Raw genomic sequence first — 27,343 nt, 5'->3', positions numbered from 1 at the left:
CCATAGGTATGTGCCTGGCTTAAAGGTGCTCAGGTGGTGAAACAGGTAAGAACCTAAGTGTGACACCATGGTCTCAGGATCCCCTGGGTCACAAAGGAATGGATGGTACCTAAATGCTGCATTGTTCCCAGGCATAGCAGGGTGGGAGGCAGTTGAGAACAGCCAGTCTAGGTGCTGGCTTTCTGCTCTGTTTTGCCATAAATTGTGAATCATTCCTAGGTCCAGTGACTGCTTTCCTGGGACAGGTCTGGCAAAGAGCAGAAGCTAGAGAGAACCCTTCCAACAACCTATGCCCCCCGAACCTGGGAAGAACAGCAGATTCTGACCACAAATTTTAGGACTTCCTAAAATTTGGAGTTTTGAAATTCAGTTGTGTGCCTGAGATAAAAATCTCAGACACAGGCAGGGTGCATGCAGGGTTGTGATGGAAACTGGGGACAGAAGAATGATTGACTGCTCTTCTGTGAGGGCTTACTGAAGAGTGGGTGGCATGAACTTTCAACTGCGGGAGTTGGGAGGCTGCCATATTCACCTCCTGCCCCACCACCATCAGCACTGAAAGCCTTCAGGGAGCAGAACAGTACCACCTTAGTGGAGGCTGGAGCGGCTTACACCAAGCCCTGCCAACTGAGACCCATTTCCACTAAGCCAATTTCACCAATTCACCTGAGAATTAGTGCAACAGGCCCTTCCCCCAGAAAACCAGTACAAACAACTCACTCACCCTGTCTACTGACATAGAGGGCTGCAAAGCTTCAGCTCTAGGGGAAAATAGCATCTAACCTCCTTGGTACTTTTATTCTTTATTTTATTTTTTCATTTATTTTCTTACTTTTCTCAATTCTTTAAAAAAATTTTATTAATTAAAATTTTTTTAGATATATTTTAAATTCTTTGGTGTACTTTCACTGTATTTTCTTTTTTTAAAGATTTTATTTATTTATTCATGAGAGACACACAGAGAGAGGCAAAGACACAGGCAGAGGGAGAAGCAGACTCCCTGTGGGGAGCCTGATGTGGGAATGGATCTCAGAACCCCAACATCACAACGTGAGCCAAAGGCAGATGCTCAATCACTGAGCCACCCAGGAGGCTATTTTTTTTTTTTGTTTTTGGGATCTAGATCCTTTTAATAAGCAGATTAATATGCATCCAGGATGTAGTTTTTGTTTTGTTTTGTTGCTGTTGTTTTGTTTTTTTTTTTTCTTTCTTTTCTTTTCGGGACAAAATGATGAGATGGAGAAATTCGCCCCAAAAGAAAGAGTAGGAAGTAGAATTCATGGCCAGGGATTTAATCCATACAGAAATAAGTAAGATGTCTGAACTAGAATTTAAAACAATTATAAGGGTACTAGTTGGGTGTGAAAAAAACATGAAAGACACTAGAGAATCTCTTACTGCAGAGAAAAAAAAATTAAAATCTAGTCAGGCCAAAATTTTGAATGTTATAACTGAGATGCACTTCCAAATGGAGGCCATAAAAATGAGGATGGATGAATCAGAGGAGTGAATCAGTGATACTGAAGATAAAATTATGGAAAATAATGAAGTTAAAAAGAAGAGGGAAAGAAAGGTGATGAACCATGATGGTAGAGTTAGAGAACTCAGCAACTTATTAAAACATAGTAACATTCATATCATGGGAGTCCCAGAAGATGAAGAGAAAGAAAAAGGGGCAGAAGGTTTATTCAAATAAATTAGAGCTGAAAATTTCCCTAAGCTGGGGAAGGACACAGGCATTAAAATCCAAGAAGCACAGAAAACTCCCATTCAATTAAAAAAGCTGACCATTGCCAAGGCACTTCACAGTCAGATTCACAAAATATAAAGATGCGGAAAGAGTCCTGAAAGCAGCAAGGGGAAAGGGATTCTTAACCTACAAGGGAAGACAGATCAGTTCACAGCAGATCTGACCACCAAAACATGGCAGGCCAAAAGAAGTGGAAGGAAATATTCACTGTGCTGAATGGGAAAAATATGCAGCCAGCAATTCTTTATCCAACAAAGCTGTCATTCATAACAGAAGGTGAGATAAAGAGTATCCCAGACAAACAAAAACTAAAGGAGTTTGTGACCACTAAGCCAACCCTGCAAGAGATTTTGAGGAGGACTATGCATGGAGAAAAAAAGACCAAAAGCAACAAAGACTAGAAAGAATCAGAAGACATCACCAGAAACACAACTCTACAAGTAACACAGTGGTACTAAGTTGATATCTTTTAATAATCACTCTGAATATAAATGGACTGTTCCAATCAAAAGACATAGGGTATCAGAAAAGCTTTAAAAACAAGATCTAGGGGGATCCCTGGTTGGCTCAGCAGTTTAGCGCCGCCTTCAGCCCAGGGCTGATTCTGGAGTCCCAGGATTGAGTCTGCATTGGGCTCCCTGCGTGGAGCCTGCTTCTCCCTCTGCCTGTGTCTCTGCCTCTCTCTCTCTCTGTGTGTCTCTCATGAATAAATAATAAAATCTTAAAAAAAAAAAACAAGTTTTGGTTTTTTTCCCATCTGTATGCTGCCTATAAGAGATTCATTTTAGACCTAAGGACCTGCAGATTGAAAGTGAAGGAAGAGAGAAATATTTATCATGCTAATGTATGCTAAAAGAAAGCCAGAGTAGCCATACTTCTATCAGACAAACTATATTTTTAAAAAAGATTTTATTTATTTGAGAGAAAGAACACAAGCAAGGAGGAGAGGCAGGGAGAGAAGCAGACTCCCCACTGAGCAGAGAGCCCAATGCAGGGCTTGATCCAAGGACCCTGGGATCATGACCTGAGCTGAAGGCAGCTGCTTAACTAAGACATCCAGGCACCCTAGCAAACTAGATTTTAAAGAAAGACTATAATAAGAGATAAATAAGGGCATTATATCATAATTGAGGGGTCTATACCACAGAATGATTTAACAAATGTGAATATTTGTAACCCCAACTTGGGAGAACCCAAATATATAAGTCAAATAATATCAAACATAAAAACGCTCATTGATAATAATATAGTAATAGCAGGGGACTTTAAACACCCCAATTACAGCAGTGGACGACAGATCATCAAAGCAGAAAAACAAAAAGGAAACAAAGGCTCTGAATTACACACTGGACCAAATGGACTTAACACATATATTCAGAACATCTCATCCTAAAGCAGCAGAATACACATTCTTTTTGAGGGCACATGGGACATTCTCCAGAATAGATCACATACTATGTCACAAATCAGCCCTCAACAAATAAAAAAGACTGAGATCATACTATGCATATTTTCAGGGCATAATGCTTTGAAACTTGAAATCAACCACAAGAAAAAATTTGGAAAGACCACAAGTACATGAAGGTTAAAGAACATCGTACTAAAAAATGAATGGATTAACCAGGAAATTAAAGAAGAACTAAAAAAAGACATGGAAGCAATAAAACGAAAACATGATAACCAAAATCTTTGGGATGCAGCAAAGGCAATCCTAAGAGGGAAGCATATTACAACACAGGCCCACCTCAAGAAGCAAGAAAAGTCTCAAATACACAACCTAACCTTACACCTAAAAGAGCTAGAAAGGGAATAGTAAATAAGGCTAAAACCAGCAAGAAAAGAGAAATAATAAAGATTAGAGCAGAAATAAGTGATATAGAAACAAACAAAAAACCCCAATAGAATGGATTAATAAAACTAAGCTGGTTTTTCAAACGAATTAATAAAATTGATAAGCCCCTAGCCAGGCTTATCAAAAAGAAAAGAGAAAGGACCCAAATAGATGAAACCACAAATAAAAGAGATCACAACCAATACCACAGAAATACAAACAATTATATGAGAATACTATGAAAAATTATATGCCAACAAACTGAACAACCCAAAAGAAATGTACAAATTCCTACAAACCTACAAACTATCAAAACTGAAACAGGAAGAAATAGAAAATTTGAATGGATCCATAACCAGCAAAGAAACTGAATCAATAATAAAAAATCTCAACAACCAAAAGTCTAGGGCCAGGTGGCTTTCCTGGGAGAATTCTACCAGACACTTAAAGAAGAGTTAGTAAATATTCTCCTCAAACTGTTCCAAAAAAAAAAAAAAAAAAGAAATGGAAAGAAAACGTTTGAACTCATTCTACAAAGCCAGCATTCCAAAACCAGACAAATACCTCACTCAAAAGGAGAATTACAGGCCAGTGTCCCTGATGAACATGGATGCAAAAATTATCAATAAAATACTAGCAGATCAAATTCTACAGTACATTAAAATAACTATTCACCATGATCAACTGGCATTTATTCCTGAGTTGCAGGGTGGTTCAATAATCACAAATCAATCAACATGATACACAACGTTAATAAAACAAAGAATAGAAGCCATATGATCTTGGTAGATGCAGAAAAAGCATTTGATCAAATACAGAATCTTTTCCTGATAAAAACCCTTAACAAAGTAGGGATAGATGGAATAGACCTCAGCATCATACAGGCCATAACTGAAATACCCACAAGCTAATATCATCCTCAATGAAGAAAAATGGACAACCTTTCCCCTATGGTCAAGAACAAGACAAGGATGTCTATTCTCACCATTATTATTTAACATAGTACTGGAAGTCTTAGCCTCAGAAATCAGACAACAAAAAGTTATAAAAGGCATCCAAATTAGCAAGGACAAGGTCAAACTTTCACTATTTGCAGATGACATGATACAATAAGTAGAAAACATGAAAGACGCCACCAAAAAATTACTAGAACTCATACATGAATTCAGCAAAGTTGCAGGATATAAAATCAACGTCCAGAAAATTTGCATTTCTATATACCAATAATGCAGGAGCAGAAAAATAAATCAAGGAATCAATCCCATTTACAATTTTTTAAATTTTATTTATTTATTCATGAGAGACAGAGAGAGAGAGAGAGAGAGAGAGGCAGAGACACAGGCAGAGGGAGAAGCAGTTTCCATGCAGGGAGTGGGACATGGGACTCGATCCTGGATCTCCAGGATCATGCCCTGAGCTGAAGGCCGTGCTAAACTGCTGAGCCACTGGGGCTGCTCCCCATTTACAATTGTACCAAAAATAAGATACCTAGGAATAAACCTAACTAAAGGTGGGGGGATCTGTACTCTGAAAATTCTAGGACACTTAGGAAAGAAATTGAAGAGGACACACAGAAATGTAAACAGCATTCCATGCTCATGGATTAGAAGAACATTGTTAAAATGTCTATTTTATCCAAGCAATCTACATACTTAATACATTCCCTATCAAAATACCAACAGCATTTGTCACAGAGCTAGAACAAACAATCCTAAAATTTGTATGAACCCATGAAACACTGTACATAGACAAAGTAACCTGAAAAAGAAAAAAAAAACTGGAGACATAATTCCAGATTAGAAGCTATACTAGAAAGCTGTAGTCATCAAGGCTGTATGGTACTGGCACAAAAACAGACACATAGATCAATGGAACAGAATAGAGAGCCCAGAAACGGACCCTCAACCCTACGGTTAACCAATCTTTGACAAAGCAGGAACGAATTTCCAAAATGGATGAAAGACCTCAATATGAGACAGGAAACCATCAAAATCCTAGAAAAGAACACAAGCAGAAACCTCTTTGACTTGGCCATAACAACTTCTTATTAGACATGTCACCAGGAAGGGAAACAAAAGAAAAAATGAACTATTGGGACTTCATCAAGATAAAAAGTTTCTGTACAACAAAGGAATCAACAAAACTAAAAGCTAGCCTAGAGAATGGGAGAAGATAATGGCAAATGGCATATCTGATAAAGGGTTAGTATCCAAAGTCTATAAAGAACTTACCAAACTCAACATCCCAAAAACAAATAATCCAGTTAAGAAATGGGCAGAAGACATGAACAGACACTTTTCCAAAGAAGCATTCAGTTGGGTAACAGACACATGAAAAGATGCTCAACATCACTTGTCATCAGGGAAATACAAATCAAAACCACAAGGAGATACCACACATCTGTCAGAATGGCCAAAATTAACAACACAGGACAGGTGTTGGTGAGAATGTGGAGAAAGGGGAATCTTCTTGCACTGTTGGTGGGAATGCAAACTGGTACAACCACTCTGGAGAACAGTATGGAGATTCCTCAAAAAATTAAAAATAGAACTACCCTATGATCCAGCAATTGCACTACTAAGTATTTACCCAAAGGATCAAAAATACAGATTCAACGGGTTACAAGTACCCTGATGTTTATAGCAGCATTATCTACAATAACCAAACTATAGAAAGAGCCCTAGTGTCCATCAACTGATGGATAGATAAAGAAGAAGTGATATAGATATAGAAAAATAAAAAGAATATTACTCAGACATCAAAAAATGAAATCTTGCCATTGGCCATGATGTTGGTGGCACTAGTGTGTATTATGCTAAGTGAAGTAAGTCAGTCAGAGAAAGGCAAATAACATATGATCTCACTTAATTTAAGACAGAAACCAGACGGAAGGGGGAAGGCAAAGGGAAAAAGGGGAAAAGAAAAAAAGGAGAGAGGCAAACAAGCCATTTAAGTGACTTTTAAGGATACAGAACAAACTGAGGGTTGATGGAGGGAGGTGGGTGGGAGATGGGCTAGAAGGTGATAGGGATTAAGGAGGGCACTTGTTGCAATGAGCACTGAGTATTGTATGGAAGTGATGAATCACTGTATTCTACTCCAGAAACCAATGTTGCACTGTATGTTAACTAAGTAAAATTTAAGTAAAATAAATGAATTTTTAAAAATCAGCCCATATAAATGAATACTTTATGATTCCATTTATATAAAGTTCTTTAAAAAAGGCAAAAGTATTCTATTAGTAACAACAAACAATTTAGTAATTGCTAATAGCTTGGGAATTGACTGCTAGCAGGCACAAGGGACTTTTTGGGGTGATAAGAATGCTCTAGATCTTGATTGCGGTAGTGGTCACACAAGTGTACACCATGGGTCAAATGTCACTGACCTATATACATGTAACATAGGTATTCTTCTTGTATGTAACTTGTGCCTCAATTTAAAAACTGTATTCTAAGAAAAAAGAAAAAAGCTGTTAATACCTGAAAATAAATCTCACACAAAATATGAGAGAAATATAAAGAGAAAACTTTTAAATCTCCACAAAATGTTAAAGAAGATATAAATAAATGGAAGATAGATAGACTGTCATAAATATGAGGGGGACAGTTGACGGGATGAGCACTGGGTGTTATTCTGTATGTTGGTAAATTGAACACCAATAAAAAATTATTTTATTAAAAAATATGTTAATTCTCCCCAAATTGATCTATAGACTTAGGGACACTCATTAAAATACTAATAAACACTTCCCATGGAATTTGACAAGTTGATTATAAAACGTACATGAGAGAATAGAGAGCTGATAGTAGCTAAAACATTTCTAAAGAAGTTGAGGAAGGAGAGGCTTGCTCCAGTAGATATTAAGACTTAGGAGAATGTTTTCCTGGATGCGGCTCTATGTTATCAGTACAGGGATAAAATAAATGACCAATTAAATAGAAGAAACTGCCTAAACTTAGCTATGTATGAATATATCAAACTTTTATTTCGGACCAAACTGACATGACAGATGACTTTTATCTCACTGAGGTTTAATGTTTTTTTTTTTCTTAGTTAAAAATGACCCAAGAAAAAAACTAACAGCTAGTGCTAGAATGAAAAAGTTGAAACAAGTAAAGGTTCTTGTCCAGCAAATAACTCTACAAATTATTGGACTTTCCCATCAGAATGATCACAAACCCAGAAAGGTCCTGTATGTGAGCTCTGTGAGAACCAGGGTCTTGTCTTTTCTGCCCATTGCTGTAGACTTGTGGCATCAAGTAGCCACTCGATAAATAATGAATGAATAAATTATTCAGAAAAGTCAAGGATTTGCTATGGCTTGCAAAAATGATTAGAAAGAAATGCATTAAAATTTTAAAATGATCTCTTCTTGGTGTATTACTATGTTGTTGTTTGGGTTTGGTTTTTGTTTTTGGCTTTTTCTGGTAGGTAAGCTTTTGTGACTTTAAATGAAATACCATGAAAGACTATCTCTCTTGTAGTCACAGAAAAGCCACTAAAATACATATCCATCATTCTAAAAACAAATGGACTGATTTTTATCTGTTCCTTCCAGTGTTATAGCTGATTGATGGCATCATATGCACAACAGATGGAGTTCCTAATAAAACCATGGTTCTCAACCTTGGCTGTACTTTTGAATCACCAGAGGAACTGATCCACATCATTAGGAAGGTTGATCTCATCAGGCAGAACTTTAGTATCCATCATATTTTGAAGCTTCCAAGGTATTTATAATGTGCAACCAAAACCAGGTCAGTAGAGCTTTATAGAGAGGAGTCTGCCAGAAAGAAAGTCTACAGCAAACACCAGCCAAAGTGGGCCCAAGGGAGAGGTCATTACTGGATAATCACAGAAACTTAGACTAGAATCCTTTGGACACAAGCCCTCCCAGCAGACCCCTCTCCACACAAGACTCAAGACAAAAAAGAATTCTGAAAACTAGACTCTGATACAAATTGCATTTAACTTTTGTGAAGTCCCTTCTCTTCTCTGAGCTGCATTTTTCCCATCATTAAAACGATGGGCTGACCCCTACATTATAAATTTGCACTCTCAGACATACCCATGCTTAAATCCATGTCCTGCACATACTACTTGCTTGACATTGGATAAGTCAATCTTTCTCCCTTCCTTATCGATTATAGCACCTTATCAATAATAGTGCTGGGTCAGCATGACTGTGCAACTTTCTGCGTATCCCATTGGCCACTGGCCCCTATAAAGTTGCTAAGCCTCTTAGTCTCGGGGTCCAAGTCCCTGCTCCGCTGTGTCAGGTATACTTGGACCCAGGCTCGAGCTTGTAAATAAACCCTCGTGTGTTTGCATCGGTGTCGGCTCCTTGGCGGTTTCTCGGATTCACGATCTTGGGCACAACAGTGCCAACCTAACTCATGCAGTAATTACAAGGGTTAAACAAAGAAGTATTTATAAATTGCAGAAGGCAATGCTCATCACACAGAAATCACTGTGAAAATGGCCATTCCTTCCACTTACCAAATAGCAACTGAAGAAACAGAAGGGCTGGGTGGGCTTGACTCGGACAGCAATATTCCCTTGTTCTCCTGGAGGCAGGATGTTGCCCTCATCATCCACGACCTGGCAGGGAGATCATAGGGCCATGTCTGGATATCTACACAGCCAGACCACTCCACCAGCTGAGCCTGCTGTTGCTAACCTAGGACATGCACTTTGTTCTCCTCTTTAAACTGAGCCTCAACAGCAGTTGGGGCAGGCTGCCTACCTGCACATCATAAGGTGGGAATGCTTTCCCCATGGATCCAGCCTTGATTTTCATGCCTTTTAGATTGGCACAGATTAAAACCTGGAGAGAAAGCAGATCCGGTAAGGTGGAGACATATCCCCGTAGCCTCCTTCCTGGTGCCTGCCTTTTCTCTTACTCTGCCTTCTACCTCTCCTCTCCATCCCTCTCTCCTCTGCTATCCTCTCTTGCTGTCTTCTTCCTTCTTTCCATAGTCAACAAACATTTATTGAATACCCTACTGGACACTGACACATAAAGAACCTAATGTGTTGCTAAGCCAAAAGACTTGGTTGACCACCAAATTTCTGCTGCCCAGATGGCTGTGGGGAATACTGTGTAAGATCTTTTGCTCTGACCAGAGACAGATACAGGCTGTTCTGGTGGAGATAAGCAGCACCCGTGGCCCTAAGAGTTGGTTTTCTGGCTATGGTATCTTAGTGAAATCACTTTATCTTTAAACCAAAAAGGAGAAAAGCTGATAGGATTTTGTTATCAGTTTTTCCCAGGGGGCAGGGTAGTCCCTGACAGGTGTCACAGCCGGGAAGGCAAGAAGCTCTGTGGGCCGGCCATCTCCACCAAGTGGCTGAGGGCTCAGGTGGAGGTGACCTGTGGCAGGGACCCGGGACCCAGTAGCACTCACTGTTTCAGACTGGCCATAGCCTTCATGCAGCTCCAGGCCCACCTGGCTCTTCCACTTCTCTCTCACATCAGGATTCAGTGCCTCTCCTCCTGTCACACAGTGTCTCAGGCTCTGAAATTGGTACCTTTCTCCATTGGAAGACAAGGTCACCTGGTCAGGATCTCTCCATCCCCCACCCCACCCTCCAGCACTGTTGCTCAGGTCTAAACATCTAAAGCCATTGGAGGCTAAAGTCCAGGTTCTATAATCTGTTCCAAGTGCCCTGTCCTCTGGCTTTGCAGGCATATTCCTCATGGGCAGATAAATTTTTTAAAAAAATCAATCCTATTGATTTTGAAATAAAATCAAAACATCACAGAGTAGGTTTTGGCATAACGTAGTGAATTCCAGGTAAATTGGCCAAAATAACTTGGTTGAAAACAAACTCCTAATCAATTGGTTAGGACAGCTACCTGTTTAAAAAAGATAAATTGAGGGCAGCCCTGGTGGCTCAGCAGTTTAGCGCTGCCTTCAGTCCAAGGCGTGATCCTGAAGATCAAGTCCCACGTCAGGCTCCCTGCATGGAGCCTGCTTCTCCCTCTGCCTGTGTCTCTGCCTCTCTCCCTCTCTCTGTGTGCCTCTCATGAATAAATAAAATCTTATAAAAAAAGATAAATTGATTACAAATTAAAATGTAAAAAGTAGCCCTCTAGAAATCTGACAATTCTGATGAATAGGCCAAAAATTCCTATAGATATTAAATATGTTGTAAACTACTCCTCTATGCAACAAATTACCCAAAATGTAAAAAATGGGTGGTTGCAAATATATTTCAACCATTTTTTTTTCCCTTTGGATAAACTTGGTTTGACTATTAATTAGTGTTACCTAATGCCTTTCAGCCAAATTGTTTTTGAGCAAATTATTCAGTCTGCTTGCTGTTAAAATCATGAGTTCATTTTTGTGAGGCATCTGAAAAGGATATAGATGTATATGTGTATGGTTGAATATGTGTGAGGTATACACAACAGATCAATGAATGAGATAAATTCTTACACTAGAGAAGAATTCACCAGGAGAATCATGTAAGAACTCTCTCTTAGGTGCTTCATGGACAGATACATGGAATGAGAGGAGAGAATAGATAATAGAATAGAATAGAATAGAATAGACAAAGATCAGAGTCAGGAAGTTACTGAAGGGTCACAGGTCTCCAAACACTCCAGCAACTACACTTTTCCTGCTAGCAGATGTTGCTTTGGATTCACCCTGGATTGGAGCCATGCACACACAGTGTCTTGTTGTCTTCTGTGGGATGCCCAATGGCATTCACTCAGCATGGCTGAATGGAGTTAGTCTTCGGCTGAAGGATGGAACATCTATTGTGGTAGGCTTGCTAGTCCCACCAGACCTAAGGCTCTGACCACAAATCCCATTACAAAGGTGGCCAACAATTTCTCCAGCCTCACAGAAGTAGCCGACATACTGCTGAGAGAATGGCCTATGGGTAGACAGTCTACTTCAAGTGCTAAATTTCAGACTATCTTAAATCTATCCAATTCCATCTGAATGGAAATTCCTGGGCAGGGGGTGGTGGTGCAGTTTATTTTTGTGAGGCATATGCAAAGGATATAGATGTATATGTGTATGGTTGAATGTGTGTGTGTATGTGTGTGTGTGTGTGTGTGATAGAGAAACACAGATATATCTATATTCCAAATATGTATTCTATACATAAAGAATCACAGATGTGTGTATATACACACAGAAAGAGAGAAAGAGAGAGAGAGAGAGAGAGAGACTGAGACAGAGTTGATATGAGAGGGTGAGTCTCAATGTGTATATATACTGCTGTATATTTACATATTAGGTCCCCAAATCACCAACAGATGGGCTGTACCTGGTCAGATCCTCTTGTACCAGCAGCCGGAAGATGGTAGGAACACAACAGAAGGTGGTAATCGGGAACCTGGAGAGAGTCTAAACAAAAACAAAGGGTAGAAGATCTTCTTCGAGGTACTGGGGTGGGACTTTGTGAAGATGGGTGAACTGGGTCTTCATATTCTCATTAACAGAGAAAAGGTAAAAACTGTGTGTGGCATCCAGTCTCCAAGATGGCCCTGAATGATGTCATTTCCTGATATTTGCATTCTTGTGGGATCCATTCCCATATTGAACCAAGTTTGGTCTGTGTGACCAATAGCATACCTCAGAGGTGACAGATGCCACTTTCAAGATTATATAAAGTTTATATAAAGGGGAGGAGGGGCAAGATGGCGGAAGAGTAGGGTCCCCAAATCACCTGTCCCCAAAAAATTACCTAGATAACCTTCAAATCATCCTGAAAATCTACGAATTCGGCCTGAGATTTAAAGAGAGACCACCGGGATCCCTGGGTGGCGCAGCGGTTTAGCGCCTGCCTTTGGCCCAGGGCGCGATCCTGGAGACCCGGGATCGAATCCCACATTGGGCTCCCGGTGCATGGAGCCTGCTTCTCCCTCTGCCTGTGTCTCTGCCTCTCTCTCTCACTGTGTGCCTATCATAAATAAATAAAAGTTAAAAAAAAAAATAAAGAGAGACCACCTGGAACGCTACAGTGAGAAGAGTTCGCGCTTCTATCAAGGTAGGAAGTCGGGGAAAAAGAAATAAAGAAACAAAAGGCCTCCGAGGGGGAGGGGCCCCGCGAGGAGCCGGGCTGAGGCAGGGGCGAGTGTCCCCAGGACAGGAGAGCCCCGTCCCGGAGAAGCAGGAGCTGCACCAACCTTCCCGGGCGGAAAGGGGCCCGCAGGGAGTTGGAGCAGGACCCAGGAGGGCGGGGATGGCCTCGGGCTCCCTGGGACACTAACAGACACCTGCGCCCCCGGGAGAGTGCGCCGAGCTCCCTAAGGGCTGCAGCGCGCACGGCGGGACCCGGAGCAGCTCGGAGGGACTCGGGCGGCGGCTCCGCGGAGGGGGCTGCGGGGCGGGAGCGCAAATCCAACAGCGCAGGCCCCGGAGCACAGGGCGCCGGGACACAGCCCAGGATCCGGCCTCCCCCGGGACAGGCAGAGGCCGGGAGGGCCCAGGACAGCAAGGACACTCCTGCCCTGAGCTGAGCAGATCAGCGGCCCCGCCCCGGAGCCTCCAGGCCGTGCAGACTGAGAGCCCCGTAGTTCCTGCGAGGCTGAATCCAGGCTTCCAGAGTTGCCATAGCAACATAGCAACTGTGGCTGTTCCTCCTGGGGCCTCACGGGGTAAACAACCCCCGCTGAGCCTTGCAGCAGGCAGGGGCAGAGCAGCTCCCCCAAGCGCTAACACCTGAAAATCAACACAACAGGCCCCTCCCCCAGAAGACCAGCTTGACGGACCAGTTCCAGGGGAAGTCAAGGGACTTAAAGTCTACAGATTCAGAAGATACTCCTCCGTGGTTTTTTTTTTTGTTCTTTTTTTCTTTTTTCTTTTCTTTTTGATTTCTGATTGCTTCCCCCACCCCCCCTTTTTTTCACCTTTCTTTCTCTTTATTTCTCTTTTTCTTCTCTTTTTTCCTTTTTTTTTCTTTTTCTTTTTTCTCTTTCTCTTTTCTTTCCTTCTCTCTCTTTCTCTCCTTTTCCCAATACAACTTGTTTTTGGCCACTCTGCACTGAGCAAAATGACTAGAAGGAAAACCTCACCTCAAAAGAAAGAATCAGAAACAGCCCTCTCTCCCACAGAGTTACAAAATCTGGATTACAATTCAATGTCAGAAAGCCAATTCAGAAGCACTATTATACAGCTACTGGTGGCTCTAGAAAAAAGCATTAAGGACTCACGAGACTTCATGACTGCAGAATTTAGATCCAATCAGGCAGAAATTAAAAATCAGTTGAATGAGATGCAATGCAAACTAGAAGTCCTAACGACGAGGGTTAACGAGGTGGAAGAACGAGTGAGTGACATAGAAGACAAGTTAATGGCAAAGAGGGAAACTGAGGAAAAAAGAGACAGTCAATTAAGGGACCATGAAGACAGATTAAGGCAAATAAATGACAGTCTAAGGAAGAAAAACCTACGTTTAATTGGGGTTCCTGAGGGCACCGAAAGGGACAGAGGGCCAGAATATGTATTTGAACAAATCCTAGCTGAAAACTTTCCCAATCTGGGAAGGGAAACAGGCATTCAGATCCAGGAAATAGAGAAATCCCCCCCTAAAATCAATAAAAACCGTTGAACACCTCGACATCTAATAGTGAAGCTTGCAAATTCCAAAGATAAAGAGAAGATCCTTAAAGCAGCAAGAGACAAGAAGTCCCTGACTTTCATGGGGAGGAATATTAGGGTAACAGCAGACCTCTCCACAGAGACGTGGCAGGCCAGAAAGGGCTGGCAGCATATAATCAGGGTCCTAAATGAGAAGAACATGCAACCAAGAATACTTTATCCAGCAAGGCTCTCATTCAAAATGGAAGGAGAGATAAAGAGCTTCCAAGACAGGCAGGAACTGAAAGAATATGTGACCTCCAAACCAGCTCTGCAAGAAATTTTAAGGAGGACTCTTAAAATTCCCCTTTAAGAAGAAGTTCAGTGGAACAATCCACAAAAACAAGTACTAAATAGATATCATGATGACACTAAACTCATATCTGTCAGTAGTAACTCTGAACGTGAACGGGCTTAATGACCCCATCAAAAGGCGCAGGGTTTCAGACTGGATAAAAAAGCAGGACCCATCTATTTGCTGTCTACAAGAGACTCATTTTAGACAGAAGGACACCTACAGCCTGAAAATAAAAGGTTGCAGAACCATTTACCATTCAAATGGTTCTCAAAAGAAAACAGGGGTAGCCATCCTTATATCAGATAAACTAAAATTTACCCCGAAGACAGTAGTGAGAGACAAAGAGGGACACTATATCATACTTAAAGGATCTATCCAACAAGAGGACTTAACAATCCTCAATATATATGCCCCGAATGTGGGAGCTGCCAAATACTTAAACGAACTATTAACCAAAGTGAAGAAATACTTAGATAATAATACACTTATACTTGGTGACTTCAATCTAGCTCTTTCTACCCTCGACAGGTCTTCTAAGCACAACATCTCCAAAGAAACGAGAGCTTTAAATGATACACTGGACCAGATAGATTTCACAGATATCTACAGAACTTTACATCCAAACTCAACTGAATACACATTCTTCTCATGTGCACATGGAACTTTCTCCAGAATAGACCACATACTGGGTCACAAATCGGGTCTGAACCGATACCAAAAGATTGGGATCGTCCCCTGCATATTCTCAGACCATAACACCTTGAAATTAGAACTCAATCACAAGAAGAAGTTTGGAAGGACCTCAAACACGTGGAGGTTGAGGACCATCCTGCTAAAAGATAAAAGGGTCAACCAGGAAATTAAGGAAGAATTAAAAAGATTCATGGAAACTAATGAGAATGAAGATACAACTGTTCAAAATCTTTGGGATGCAGCAAAAGCAGTCCTGAGGGGGAAATACATCGCAATACAAGCATCCATTCAAAAACTGGAAAGAACTCAAATACAAAAGCTAACCTTACACATAAAGGAGCTAGAGAAGAAGCAGCAAATCGACCCGACACCCAGCAGAAGAAGAGAGTTAATTAAAATTCGAGCAGAACTCAACGAAATAGAGACCAGAACAACTGTGGAACAGATCAATAGAACCAGGAGTTGGTTCTTTGAAAGAATTAATAAGATAGATAAACCATTAGCCAACCTTATTAAAAAGAAGAGAGAGAAGACTCAAATTAATAAAATCATGAATGAGAAAGGAGAGATCACTACCAACACCAAGGAAATACAAACGATTTTAAAAACATATTATGAACAGCTCTATGCCAATAAATTAGGCAATCTAGAAGAAATGGACGCATTCCTGGAAAGCCACAAACTACCAAAACTGGAGCAGGAAGAAATAGAAAACCTGAACAGGCCAATAACCAGGGAGGAAATTGAAGAAGTCATCAAAAACCTCCCAAGACACAAGAGTCCAGGGCCAGATGGCTTCCCAGGGGAATTCTATCAAACGTTTAAAGAAGAAATCATACCTATTCTACTAAAGCTGTTTGGAAAGATAGAAAGAGATGGAGTACTTCCAAATTCATTCTATGAGGCCAGCATCACCTTAATTCCAAAACCAGACAAAGACCCCACCAAAAAGGAGAATTACAGACCAATATCCCTGATGAACATGGATGCAAAAATGCTCAACAAGATACTAGCCAATAGGATCGAACAACACATTAAGAAAATTATTCACCATGACCAAGTAGGATTTATCCCCGGGACACAAGGCTGGTTCAACACTCGTAAAACAATCAATGTGATTCATCATATCAGCAAGAGAAAAAGCAAGAACCATATGATCCTCTCATTAGATGCAGAGAAAGCATTTGACAAAATACAGCATCCATTCCTGATCAAAACTCTTCAGAGTGTAGGGATAGAGGGAACTTTCCTCGACATCTTAAAAGCCATCTACGAAAAGCCCACAGCAAATATCATTCTCAATGGGGAAGCACTGGGAGCCTTTCCCCTAAGATCAGGAACAAGACAGGGATGTCAACTCTCACCACTGCTATTCAACATAGTATTGGAAGTCCTAGCCTCAGCAATCAGACAACAAAAAGACATTAAAGGCATTCAAATTGGCAAAGAAGAAGTCAAACTCTGCCTCTTCGCCGATGACATGATACTCTACATAGAAAACCCAAAAGCCTCCACCCCAAGATTGCTAGAACTCATACAGCAATTTGGTAGCGTGGCAGGATACAAAATCAATGCCCAGAAATCAATGGCATTCCTATACACTGAGACTGAAGAAAGAGAAATTAAGGAGTCAATCCCATTTACAATTGCACCCAAAAGCATAAGATACCTAGGAATAAACCTAACCAAAGAGGTAAAGGATCTATACCCTAAAAACTATAGAACACTTCTGAAAGAAATTGAGGAAGACACAAAGAGATGGAAAAATATTCCATGCTCATGGATTGGCAGAATTAATATTGTGAAAATGTCAATGTTGCCCAGGGCAATTTACACGTTTAATGCAATCCCTATCAAAATACCATGGACTTTCTTCAGAGACTTAGAATAAATTATTTTAAGATTTCTGTGGAATCAGAAAAGACCCCGAAGAGCCAGGGGAATTTTAAAAAAGAAAACCATATCTGGGGGCATCACAATGCCAGATTTCAGGTTGTACTACAAAGCTGTGGTCATCAAGACAGTGTGGTACTGGCACAAAAACAGACACATAGATCAATGGAACAGAATAGAGAACCCAGAAGTGGACCCTGAACTTTATGGTCAACTAATATTCGATAAAGGAGGAAAGACGATCCACTGGAAGAAAGACAGTCTCTTCAATAAATGGTGCTGGGAACATTGGACATCCACATGCAGAAGAATGAAACTAGACCACTCTCTTGCACCATACACAAAGATAAACTCAAAATGGATGAAAGATCTAAATGTGAGACAAGATTCCATCAAAATCCTAGAGGAGAACACAGGCAACACCCTTTTTGAACTTGGCCACAGTAACTTCTTGCAAGATACATCCACGAAAGCAAAAGAAACAAAAGCAAAAATGAACTATTGGGACTTCATCAAGATAAGAAGCTTTTGCACAGCAAAGGATACAGTCAACAAAACTCAAAGACAACCTACAGAATGGGAGAAGATATTTGCAAATAACATATCAGATAAAGGGCTAGTTTCCAAAATCTATAAAGAACTTATTAAACTCAACAGCAAAGAAACAATCCAATCATGAAATGGGCAAAAGACATGAAGAGAAATCTCACAGACGAAGACATAGACATGGCCAACATGCACATGAGAAAATGCTCTGCATCACTTGCCATCAGGGAAATACAAATCAAAACCACAATGAGATACCACCTCACACCAGTGAGAATGGGGAAAATTAACAAGGCAGGAAACAACAAATGTTGGAGAGGATGCGGAGAAAAGGGAAGCCTCTTACACTGTTGGTGGGAATGTGAACTGGTGCAGCCACTCTGGAAAACTGTGTGGAGGTTCCTCAAAGAATTAAAAATAGACCTGCCCTACGACCCAGCAATTGCACTGTTAGGGATTTACCCCAAAGATTCAGATGCAATGAAACGCTGGGACACCTGCACCCCGATGTTTCTAGCAGCCATGCCCACAATAGCCAAACTGTGGAAGGAGCCTCGGTGCCCATCGAAAGATGAATGGATAAAGAAGATGTGGTTTATGCATACAATGGAATATTACTCAGCCATTAGAAATGACAAATACCCACCATTTGCTTCAACGTGGATGGAACTGGAGGGTATTATGCTGAGTGAAGTAAGTCAATCGGAGAAGGACAAACTGTATGTTCTCATTCATTTGGGGAATATGAATAATAGTGAAAGGGAATATAAGGGAAGGGAGAAGAAATGTGTGGGAAATATCAGAAAGGGACACAGAACATAAAGACTTCTAACTCTAGGAAATGAACTAGGGGTGGTGGAGGGGGAGGAGGGCGGGGGGTGGGGGTGAATGGGTGACGGGCACTCTGGGGGACACTTGACGGGATGAGCACTGGGTGTTATTCTGTATGTTGGTAAATTGAACACCAATAAAAATTAATTTATTAAAATAAAGGTTATATAAAGGTTATATAAAGATAGAGCTTCTGTCTTCTGTTTTGTCCCTCTCTCTCCCTATCTTGAGTCACTTGCTCTGGGGAAAAGAGGCCACCATGATGTGAATATACTTGAATGTATATAGCAAAAAACTGAAACCCTTGGCCAATAGTCCATGAGAAACGAATTCTTTTAAAAATCACGAGTGGGTTTTTAAAATATTCTGTAGTCCCAGTCAAGCCTTAAGATAATTGTGATCTTGACAGGCATCTTTCTTTTTATTATTATGGTAAAACACACACCACACAGGGGTACCTGGGTGGCTCAGTGGTTGAGCATCAACTTTGGCTCAGGTCGTGATTTCAGCGTCCTGGGATCAAGTCCTGCATCAGGCTCCCCGCAGGAAGCCCACTTCTCCCTCTACCTATGTCTCTCCCTCTCTGTGTCTCTCATGAGTAAATAAATAAAATCCTACAAAAAATACACAGAACATAAAATTTACCATTTTAACCATTTAAAAATGTACAGTCTAATGGTATTAAATATATTTACATTGTTGTGATCATTGAATGGTTACCATCACCAGTATCCATCTCCAGAACTTTAAAAAATCTTCCCAAAATGAAACTCTGTGCTCATTACATGCTGACACCCCATTTCCTCTTTCCCTCAGCTCCTGACCATTCTACTGTCTGTCTCTATTATTTTAACCAATCTAGATACATCATATAGTGAACTATATAGTATCTGCCCTTTTGTGGCTGTTTTGGTTCACTTAATGTAATGTCTTCAAGATTCATCCATGATATAGCATGTGCCATTTCTTCTTTTTAAAGGCTGAATAACATTCCATTGTATGTATGTATCATATTTTGTTTATTTGTTTATCTGCCCATGGGACTTGCATTGCTTCCACACCTTTGGGCCATGAGGCATAATGCTGCTCTAAACATGGATATACCGGGCTGAAATCTCATGATTCAGAACTAGCTGTTAGGCTTCTCCCAGACTCCTGACCACCAGAAACTGAGATTAAAAATGTTTGTTTTAAGCTGCTAAGTTTTGGGGTAACTCACTACAGTAGATAACTAACACTATGTAAGTAAGGGCTATGGGCAGTAGAGGGACAAGGCACACATTGGCTGATCAAGCCCGTAGTGAATAATGATGATGGTGAGCTTGACCGTGGCAATAATAATCAATATGTGCTGGGCCCTATGCCTAGTATAGTTTCATTCTCCATGGAACATAGAATTATCCCTTTCTTCTTACAGATGATAATGAGGAAATTGAGGCTCAGGGAAATTCAGTGACTTCCCCAAGGACACACAGCTAGCAAATGGAAGATGCAGGATCAGAAACCAGGTCTGACTGATGGTACAGCCTATGCTATTAGCCACCAGGTGACAGCTTACCTCCATGCAAAGGGCACAGGCAGATGGTGCCTCAGATGTTTTAAGGAATGGCAATTAGAATGTGGAGGGCAGAAGAAAGGTGCCCCATGTCTTTACTGGCTCAATAATTATGAGAAAATCCTGGGAGGTTGTGCCGGAGTCACCAGGACTCCAGTGTTGGATAAAACACACTAAGCCCCAGGGATGGTAGCACATGGAATTGAGAAGTAGACTATGATTTTTCCCAAAGTGTTGGAGAAATAATTAGGGTTTTAACAGGAGCATAAAGAAGAAGGTGATGGAGGGAGAGCCACCTAATGCAGATAAAATAGAATATGCAAATGTTTAGAGACATGAAATGGTCTTATGACTAGGGATCTAGTTAGAGGATAGGCAATAATTGAAGATAGGCAAATGAGAAATCAGATATGGAAGGAGGCCACCAAAGAAGCCTTATTGTCACTTATTCATGCCTTTTCTCCTGCAAATTCAAAACCTATATTACACTCATTTACATGCAACTCATAAGTCATGTTTTTGTTCCTTACATTCAGAATAACCTTGACATCAACTCGGGGCAGCTCATGTACAAAAATACAAGATCCATTAGACCAGGCAGAGAAGAGGGTCCAAGCTGCCTTTACCCAGCCAGTGTCAGATGTGTTCCAGAAGATGTCCGATATGGTCAAATCCACCCACTGCCTGCCAAAAATTAAAGAAAGTCAGAACTCTCAGCAATGATTCTACCTTTAAAAAGGATTATATTATCCATGTAACCTTATGTGGAGCCTTGCCCACAGTGGATACTCACTTATAGTTATAAAATCTGTACAAGAACCATAAAGTCAATCTTTGTCTCAACAAGCTTTTATTGAGTATATTCTATGTATTTATTCCCTAGATGAAGGATATAGAATTAAAAAGACAGATCCCATGTCTTCAAGAGCTCACTGTCTAGTGGAGTGATATATAAGGGAACACAATCTCAGTACAATGTGATGAGGGCATTTTCTTTAACACTTACTCAGGACTTGGCATTAGCGTGTAGGAAAGAATGATTAGTCTTGCTTTGAGGGATGATAGGTTCCTCCAGGAGGCCCCTGTAGAGCAAGCTTTCATAGAGTTAAACACAGAGCCTTATGAAATTACAGAGAATGGGCACCTAACCCAGATAAAGGATGGAGATGGAATCTGAGAAATGTTTCCCCAGAGAGGTGAGACTTGAGTGAGACGCAAATGATGCATAGGAGCTACACAGGGGAGGCAGAGAAGGAAGCACAACCCAGAAGGGAAAGCAGTGCCTGCAAGCAAAGAAAAGTGATCATGTTCAGCACTTGATTCTGGAATACATGGTCTCCTGGTCCTCAACCTACTCAATGGCTGCTCCTTATTTATTTATTTATTTATTTATTTATTTATTTATTTATTTATTTATTTATTTTTTATTTATTTTTAATAATAAATTTATTTTTTATTGGTGTTCAATTTGCCAATATACAGAATAACACCCAGTGCTCATCCTGTCAAGTGCCCCGCTCAGTGCCCACCAACTAGTCACCCCCACCCCCTGCCCTCCTCCCCTTCCACCACCCCTAGTTCATTTCCCAGAGTTAGGAGTCTCCCATGTTCTGTCTCCCTTTCTGATATTTCCTACTCATTTCTTCTCCCTTCCCCTCTATTCCCTTTCACTATTATTTATATTCCCCAAATGAAGGAGACCATATAATGTTTGTCCTTCTCCGACTGACTTATTTCACTCAGCATAATTCCCTCCAGTTCCATCCACGTTGAAGCAAATGGTGGGTATTTGTCATTTCTAATGGCTGAGTAATATTCCATTGTGTACATAGACCACATCTTCTTTATCCATTCATCTTTCGATGGACACCGAGGCTCATTCCACAGTTTGGCTATTGTGGACATGGCTGCTAGAAACATCGGGGTGCAGGTGTCCCGGCATTTCATTGCATCTGTATCTTTGGGGTAAATCCCCAGCAGTGCAATTGCCGGGTCGTAGGGCAGATCTATTTTTAACTCTTTGAGGAACCTCCACACAGTTTTCCAGAGTGGCTGCACCAGTTCACATTCCCACCAACAGTGTAAGAGGGTTCCCTTTTCTCCGCATCCTCTCCAACATTTGTGGTTTCCTGCCTTGTTAATTTTCCTCATTCTCACTGGTGTGAGGTGGTATCTCATTGTGGTTTTGATTTGTATTTCCCTGATGGCAAGTGATCCTTCTTAGTCTCCTCTGAGTTTTCCTTGCTTATCCCTTCATTGCGGAAAGGCCTCAGACATTTGGTGCTCATTCACTGACAATGAACTGACATTCTCAGTGTTCATTACTCTTTGCTGATCTCATCCAATCTCAAGGCAGTAAGTACCACTTTCTTGATAATTCCAGCATGAATCTTTCCTACTGACTCTACACATGTATCCTCAGTGTCTCCATACTTAACTCTGGATATGGAGATGTCTACTAAGCATCTCAAACTTAGAATGCTAAAAACAGACTGCTCATGTTCCTCCCATCAGACAGCTCATCCTAGTCTTCCCACTATCAGTTAATGCTTCTGGTTGCTAGGCCATAAAACTTGGCATCATCCCTGACTCATCTCTCTCACTTCATGTCAAACCTGTCAAGTAATCTTATTAGGCTTATGTTCAAAATACATTCAGAATCTTAGTTCTTCTCACTCCCTCTGGAAAGCCTCTACTTTTGCCTCTTTATGCACTGGTCTCTGAAGTGGACCTCTGCTTCACCCCTTGTCCCTCTTATGGTTTATTCTCAACCCAAACTCCTGAGAGATCCTTTAAAAAAACAAATCAGATCCACATCACTCTTCTGTTCAGAATACTCCAATGTTCCTCAGAAAATTAAACATAGAATCACTATATCATTCAGCAATTCCACTTCAGGGTATAGACCCCAAGGAATTAAAGGCAGAGTTTTGAATAGATGCTATGTACCCATGTTAAAAGCAGCACTAGTCACAACAGCCAAAAAGTTGGGAAGCAACCTGTGTCCATCCATGGGTGACTGGATAAGCAACATTGGGATGTTATATATATCAGAATATTATTGAGCCTTAATAAGGAAGGAAATTCTGACACATGCTACAACATGGATGAAACTTGTGGACGTTATGCCAAATGCAATGAGTTAGACATGAAAGGAAAAATACTGTATGATTACTTACAAGCAGTTTCCAGAGAAGTCAAACTCATAGAGATAGAAAGTAGAATGGTGGTTGTCGGAGCAGAGGGAAGAGGGTATAGAGAATTATTGTGTAACATGTCTTGTGTAATGTGAATTCATATTTGCAGAATGGAGAAGTTCCAGAGATAGATGGTGGGGATGATTGCACAACAATGTGAATGTCCTTAATGACATTGAAGTCTATACTTAAAAAATGGTTAAAATGGTAAATTTTATGTTAAGTATCTTTACCACAATTCAAAAATGAAAACAAAATCCTCTGATGGCTTCTCACTTTGCTCAAAGTTAAAGTAAGCCAAAAGCCTTCAGATTCTACCCAATTTGCCACTGTTAGCTCTCTTGTCACTATGCCTCTTACTCATATTCCTCCAGCTCACTCCCTCTTTTCTGTTCCTTGGACCCAGCAAATGAACTTTCCCTGGTACCTTCCACTGGCCACAAAACCCAGTCCATAGCTAGCCTGGGAGTGCTCGACCATCTTGGGAGCTCCAGTAGTGCCACTTGTAAAGTAGATAGCCATAGGGTTTTGACTCTTTGTCCTCACACAGTTGTGCTCTGTTGATGCCTCACTGTAAAATATAAAAATTTTAGGTAATATTATAAGTAGTAAAAATTAGTCCTAACAACAGTAATATTTATAACAACAATATTGACCACCATTTTAATAAATGTTAAATGAGGGGCGCCTGGGTGGCTCAGTCGGTTAAGCATCTGCCTTCCGCTCAGGTCATGATCCTGGAATCCAGGGATGGAGCCCCCTGTCAGGCTCCCTGCTCAGTGGGGAGTATGCTTCTCCTTCTGCCTCTCATCCCGTTCCTGCTCTTTCTCATACTCTCTCTCTCAAATAGATAAATAAAATCCTTAAAAATACATACTTTTATACTGTGCTGGAAGCTCCAGCTTGCATACCTGAGTCCTACAATGACCTCCTGGGGTAGGTACTATCATTAGAACCCTTTGTAAATAAGGAAATGGAGGTTCAAAAATGATGCTGTAACTCACTTAAACACAATAATTATCACAAAACAGATGTTCCTTACATCTTTGGTGTATGAATGAAATGTAGGTAAATGCTTGCCTAGTATACACTAAGCACTCAATGCATGGTAGCTATTATTATATTACTAATTGATCACCTACTATGTCCTAAATGCATCGTATGGGTTATCTTGTTTACTCTGGTGAATAGCTCTGTAACCACTACCACCAGTGCAGAAGCAAATGACACCCAGAAAGGCTAATGACAATTCTAGTACTGCCTAAGCAAGTGACTTTGAAGGATCTTAAGGTGATCACCAGGATTTTGTCTTAGCCCATGTGGCCTCCACAGTGAGTGCTCCTTTCTGGTTCACTTTCTTCCTGTATCATCAGCACTGTATTCCGTCTCCTAGTACTTAAAGGAGAAAAACCTTGGCCTTATCTTTATCCTGTTCTCTAGAGAACCCCAACTTACCGAAGGAGTTCCCTGAAGTTCATCCAGCCTGGCCGACTGCTGTTGGACACCAGTAGCTTGGACTGGAGGGAGGGACAGTCAGCACTAATGGCATCCACCCGCGGAGCCAGAGAGTCACTAGTGATAATGGACTTGGCTCTGGATGCCTGCAGCCGATATTTGAGGTCCTTCTCCGTCAGCTGAGAGACACCCGGAATCATAACAGCCCCTGGTACCACACAGAGAAGGGGATATTGATTGGGCAGCTGGGGAAGATCCCTGCGAAGAGGTCCAGACCAGATAGCCCCAAGAGATAGGAACAGGAAGGGACTAGTAAGGGTTGGAATGCTTGAACTGGGAAAGGTAACAATAATGATAATAATGAAATCCAGAATATGTTTATGGAACACTTACATGTTCTAAGAACTATATATGCATTATTTCATTTAATTCTCACAACCCTGGAGAGTAGGTGCTATTATGCATTTTGCAGATTAAATAACAATAACTAAGACTCAGACCCTTATACCTTAATTAAATGGAATAACTTGCCCAAGATCACGTGGCTAACACGTTATTATAGAGCTGGGATAGTGAATCCAGGAGGTAGTAAACCTAGGAGTCCATGATCTTGAACGTTATATTATACTGCCTTAGAGATAACCTAGCCCAATGATTTTCCATGCCTGCAAACAAAAAGCTACAACAAATCCTAGTGTTGAGGGTGGATCTCTTGGGGTGGGTGGTGGGAGGGCAGGTTTAGTAGGTGGGAGCTCCAGACTCCTATAAGTTCAACCAAAGCCATTCTGAAGGTAGCTGAGTCTGTCTCTTCCCAAGGGGAAGGGATGAGGAAGCAGAAAGCAGGGACAAATTTTAATCAGACACCTGAAAAGATACCTGAGTATCTCAGAACAGGTTGTAAACACTCCATTGAAGCCAGCACTCTCATTTCACAGATGAGCAGAGAGAGAAAGGGGGGGGGAGAGAGAGCTCCTAAAGGAACTGGTTATCCTGCCATGGCCAGTGAGTATGGACAGTAGACAGAAGAAGGAGTCAATCCCAAATGCTATGGGAGCCACACCAGAGTTCCCGTTACTTTATCTCCTGAACTTTTTGCTTTATCTCCTGAACTTTTATTGGATTTAAACCCTAGCCTGAACACTTTTGGAGCTGAACAGTGTTTCCTCAGTTCATCTCTCTGTTTTAGCGATTCCCAGAATAAGTCTGTCCCACCTTGAGTTGTGTGTGGTGTGCTTTGGGGGCCCAGTCAGAGAGTGGACAGCTGGGCTGTCAGCAAGAGAAATGAGTCCAACACCACAGGCTGGAAGAGAGGTGATCAGTGCACATCAGGAAAACATGGGAATGTGAGAATGTGAGGGCATCCACCTTGGATATCCTCTAAGATGTTGGAGAGGATGTTGGGCTTGACATAGTCATGTGTGATGTCGTCTTGAGTTATTTTATTTGGACATCAAAGAAATGGATGAATTTGCATGATTGGAGAAACTGGAGACATTTAGGTAACAGGGAAAATAATTAAAATCATACCCCAAAAGGAAGTTTTGATCTATCAAAGTACGCAACACAGTGCATGGCACATAGTAGGTCCTTAAGAAAAGTCCAAGGCCTCCCTTACCTTGGCCTTCATTTAAATAAGCCTTATATGTCATGGCTGAATATGGAGAACTCCTCAAACCTGTGTGCCTGTTTCTTTTCCTCTAGCTATAGCATTAGAATGGTGTTCATTTCTATATATTGTGCAAAAATATATAAAAATAAAATGAAAGTTCCTGCCTCCTTTTTTTTTTTTTTTGACAATCCATTCAAAAAATGGTTGACTCTACTTGTTCATATAGCAACCTAATTGTTTGGTGTGAGTTTATATCCCTGTATTTTACAAACATTATTTGTAAAAGCATCTGTATTTCAGGCAGATTGTTCTATGGATAGGATTGGGAGGGGGTCGGTAACATTCTAAGTGATGGAAAGTTTCCAGAGGATGGAGGAATCAGCTCTCCATTAAAAGTACTTCTCTTGCTTTTGTAAAATCAGCAAAAGACAAAAACAAAAAACCCTCCAGCCCTTTCAATAAGACAGGATCAGCAGAGGCCCTCTGAGTTCTATGGACTGTGTCCTTTTGCCTCCTCTGCTCCTCTGCTGGAAGAATCATCCCAGGAAGATCAATGGTCCACTGCTTTGGCCATTAATAACAGCAGGAGGAGGAACCCTCAGGGGCTTATCTTATTGCGTTGATTATTTTGTCTTCCTCTTCTTCCCCTTGGAAGCTGGTAGATGCTGTGGTGGTGAGAGCCATAAAGTTTAAGAGTGAAACTAATGTGGATTGATTATGAAGGTCTCTTATCTGTAATTGCATTACTCTCCACACACTAGCACCTCCCAAGCTACAACCAGCCAAAGATATGTTTGGTTTGTCCCACTCAGAATTTTTTAAAAGTTTATTTAGTTCTCAACATTAAAAGATAAGAAGCTTTTTTTTTTCCTCATAAAAATCCAGAGTTTTCTATTACAAAGTCTAAAGTGCTGGAAACATTGGCCCTCCTTCACACATGGAAACATCCGATTGGAGGGAGAAGCACTTGTCCCTGTTTGAAGAGGCATGTGAGGTCCAGTTTAGTAAAGCCCCCAGGACTTCTAATTGCCTCACACTGACCCACTTTCATCAATTACATTACTATCTGACCCCTGGGCTC

The 27,343-nt window shown here is 41.0% G+C and overlaps 1 protein-coding gene across 2 annotated transcripts in view; it reads right to left on the bottom strand.

Moving 5' to 3' along the window:
* ACSM5 (acyl-CoA synthetase medium chain family member 5) overlaps nt 1–27,343 on the bottom strand; it is a 256,139-nt gene that overhangs the window by 5,659 nt on the left and 223,137 nt on the right. For both annotated transcript variants that reach the window (XM_055341015.1, XM_055341016.1), the window contains 7 exons: nt 24,654–24,861; nt 23,626–23,769; nt 20,532–20,685; nt 11,871–11,950; nt 9,992–10,115; nt 9,331–9,411; nt 9,084–9,185 (listed from right to left, as the gene is read on the bottom strand). In XM_055341015.1, the coding sequence (XP_055196990.1) occupies nt 9,084–9,185; nt 9,331–9,411; nt 9,992–10,115; nt 11,871–11,950; nt 20,532–20,685; nt 23,626–23,769; nt 24,654–24,861 (893 nt within the window). The remainder of the gene's footprint in view (nt 1–9,083; nt 9,186–9,330; nt 9,412–9,991; nt 10,116–11,870; nt 11,951–20,531; nt 20,686–23,625; nt 23,770–24,653; nt 24,862–27,343) is intronic.

This window comes from Nyctereutes procyonoides, unplaced genomic scaffold (assembly GCF_905146905.1).
Source record: "Nyctereutes procyonoides isolate TBG_1078 unplaced genomic scaffold, NYPRO_anot_genome, whole genome shotgun sequence".
Classification (NCBI taxonomy): Eukaryota; Metazoa; Chordata; class Mammalia; order Carnivora; family Canidae; genus Nyctereutes; species Nyctereutes procyonoides.
This window is presented reverse-complemented; position numbering and strand designations above follow the sequence as displayed.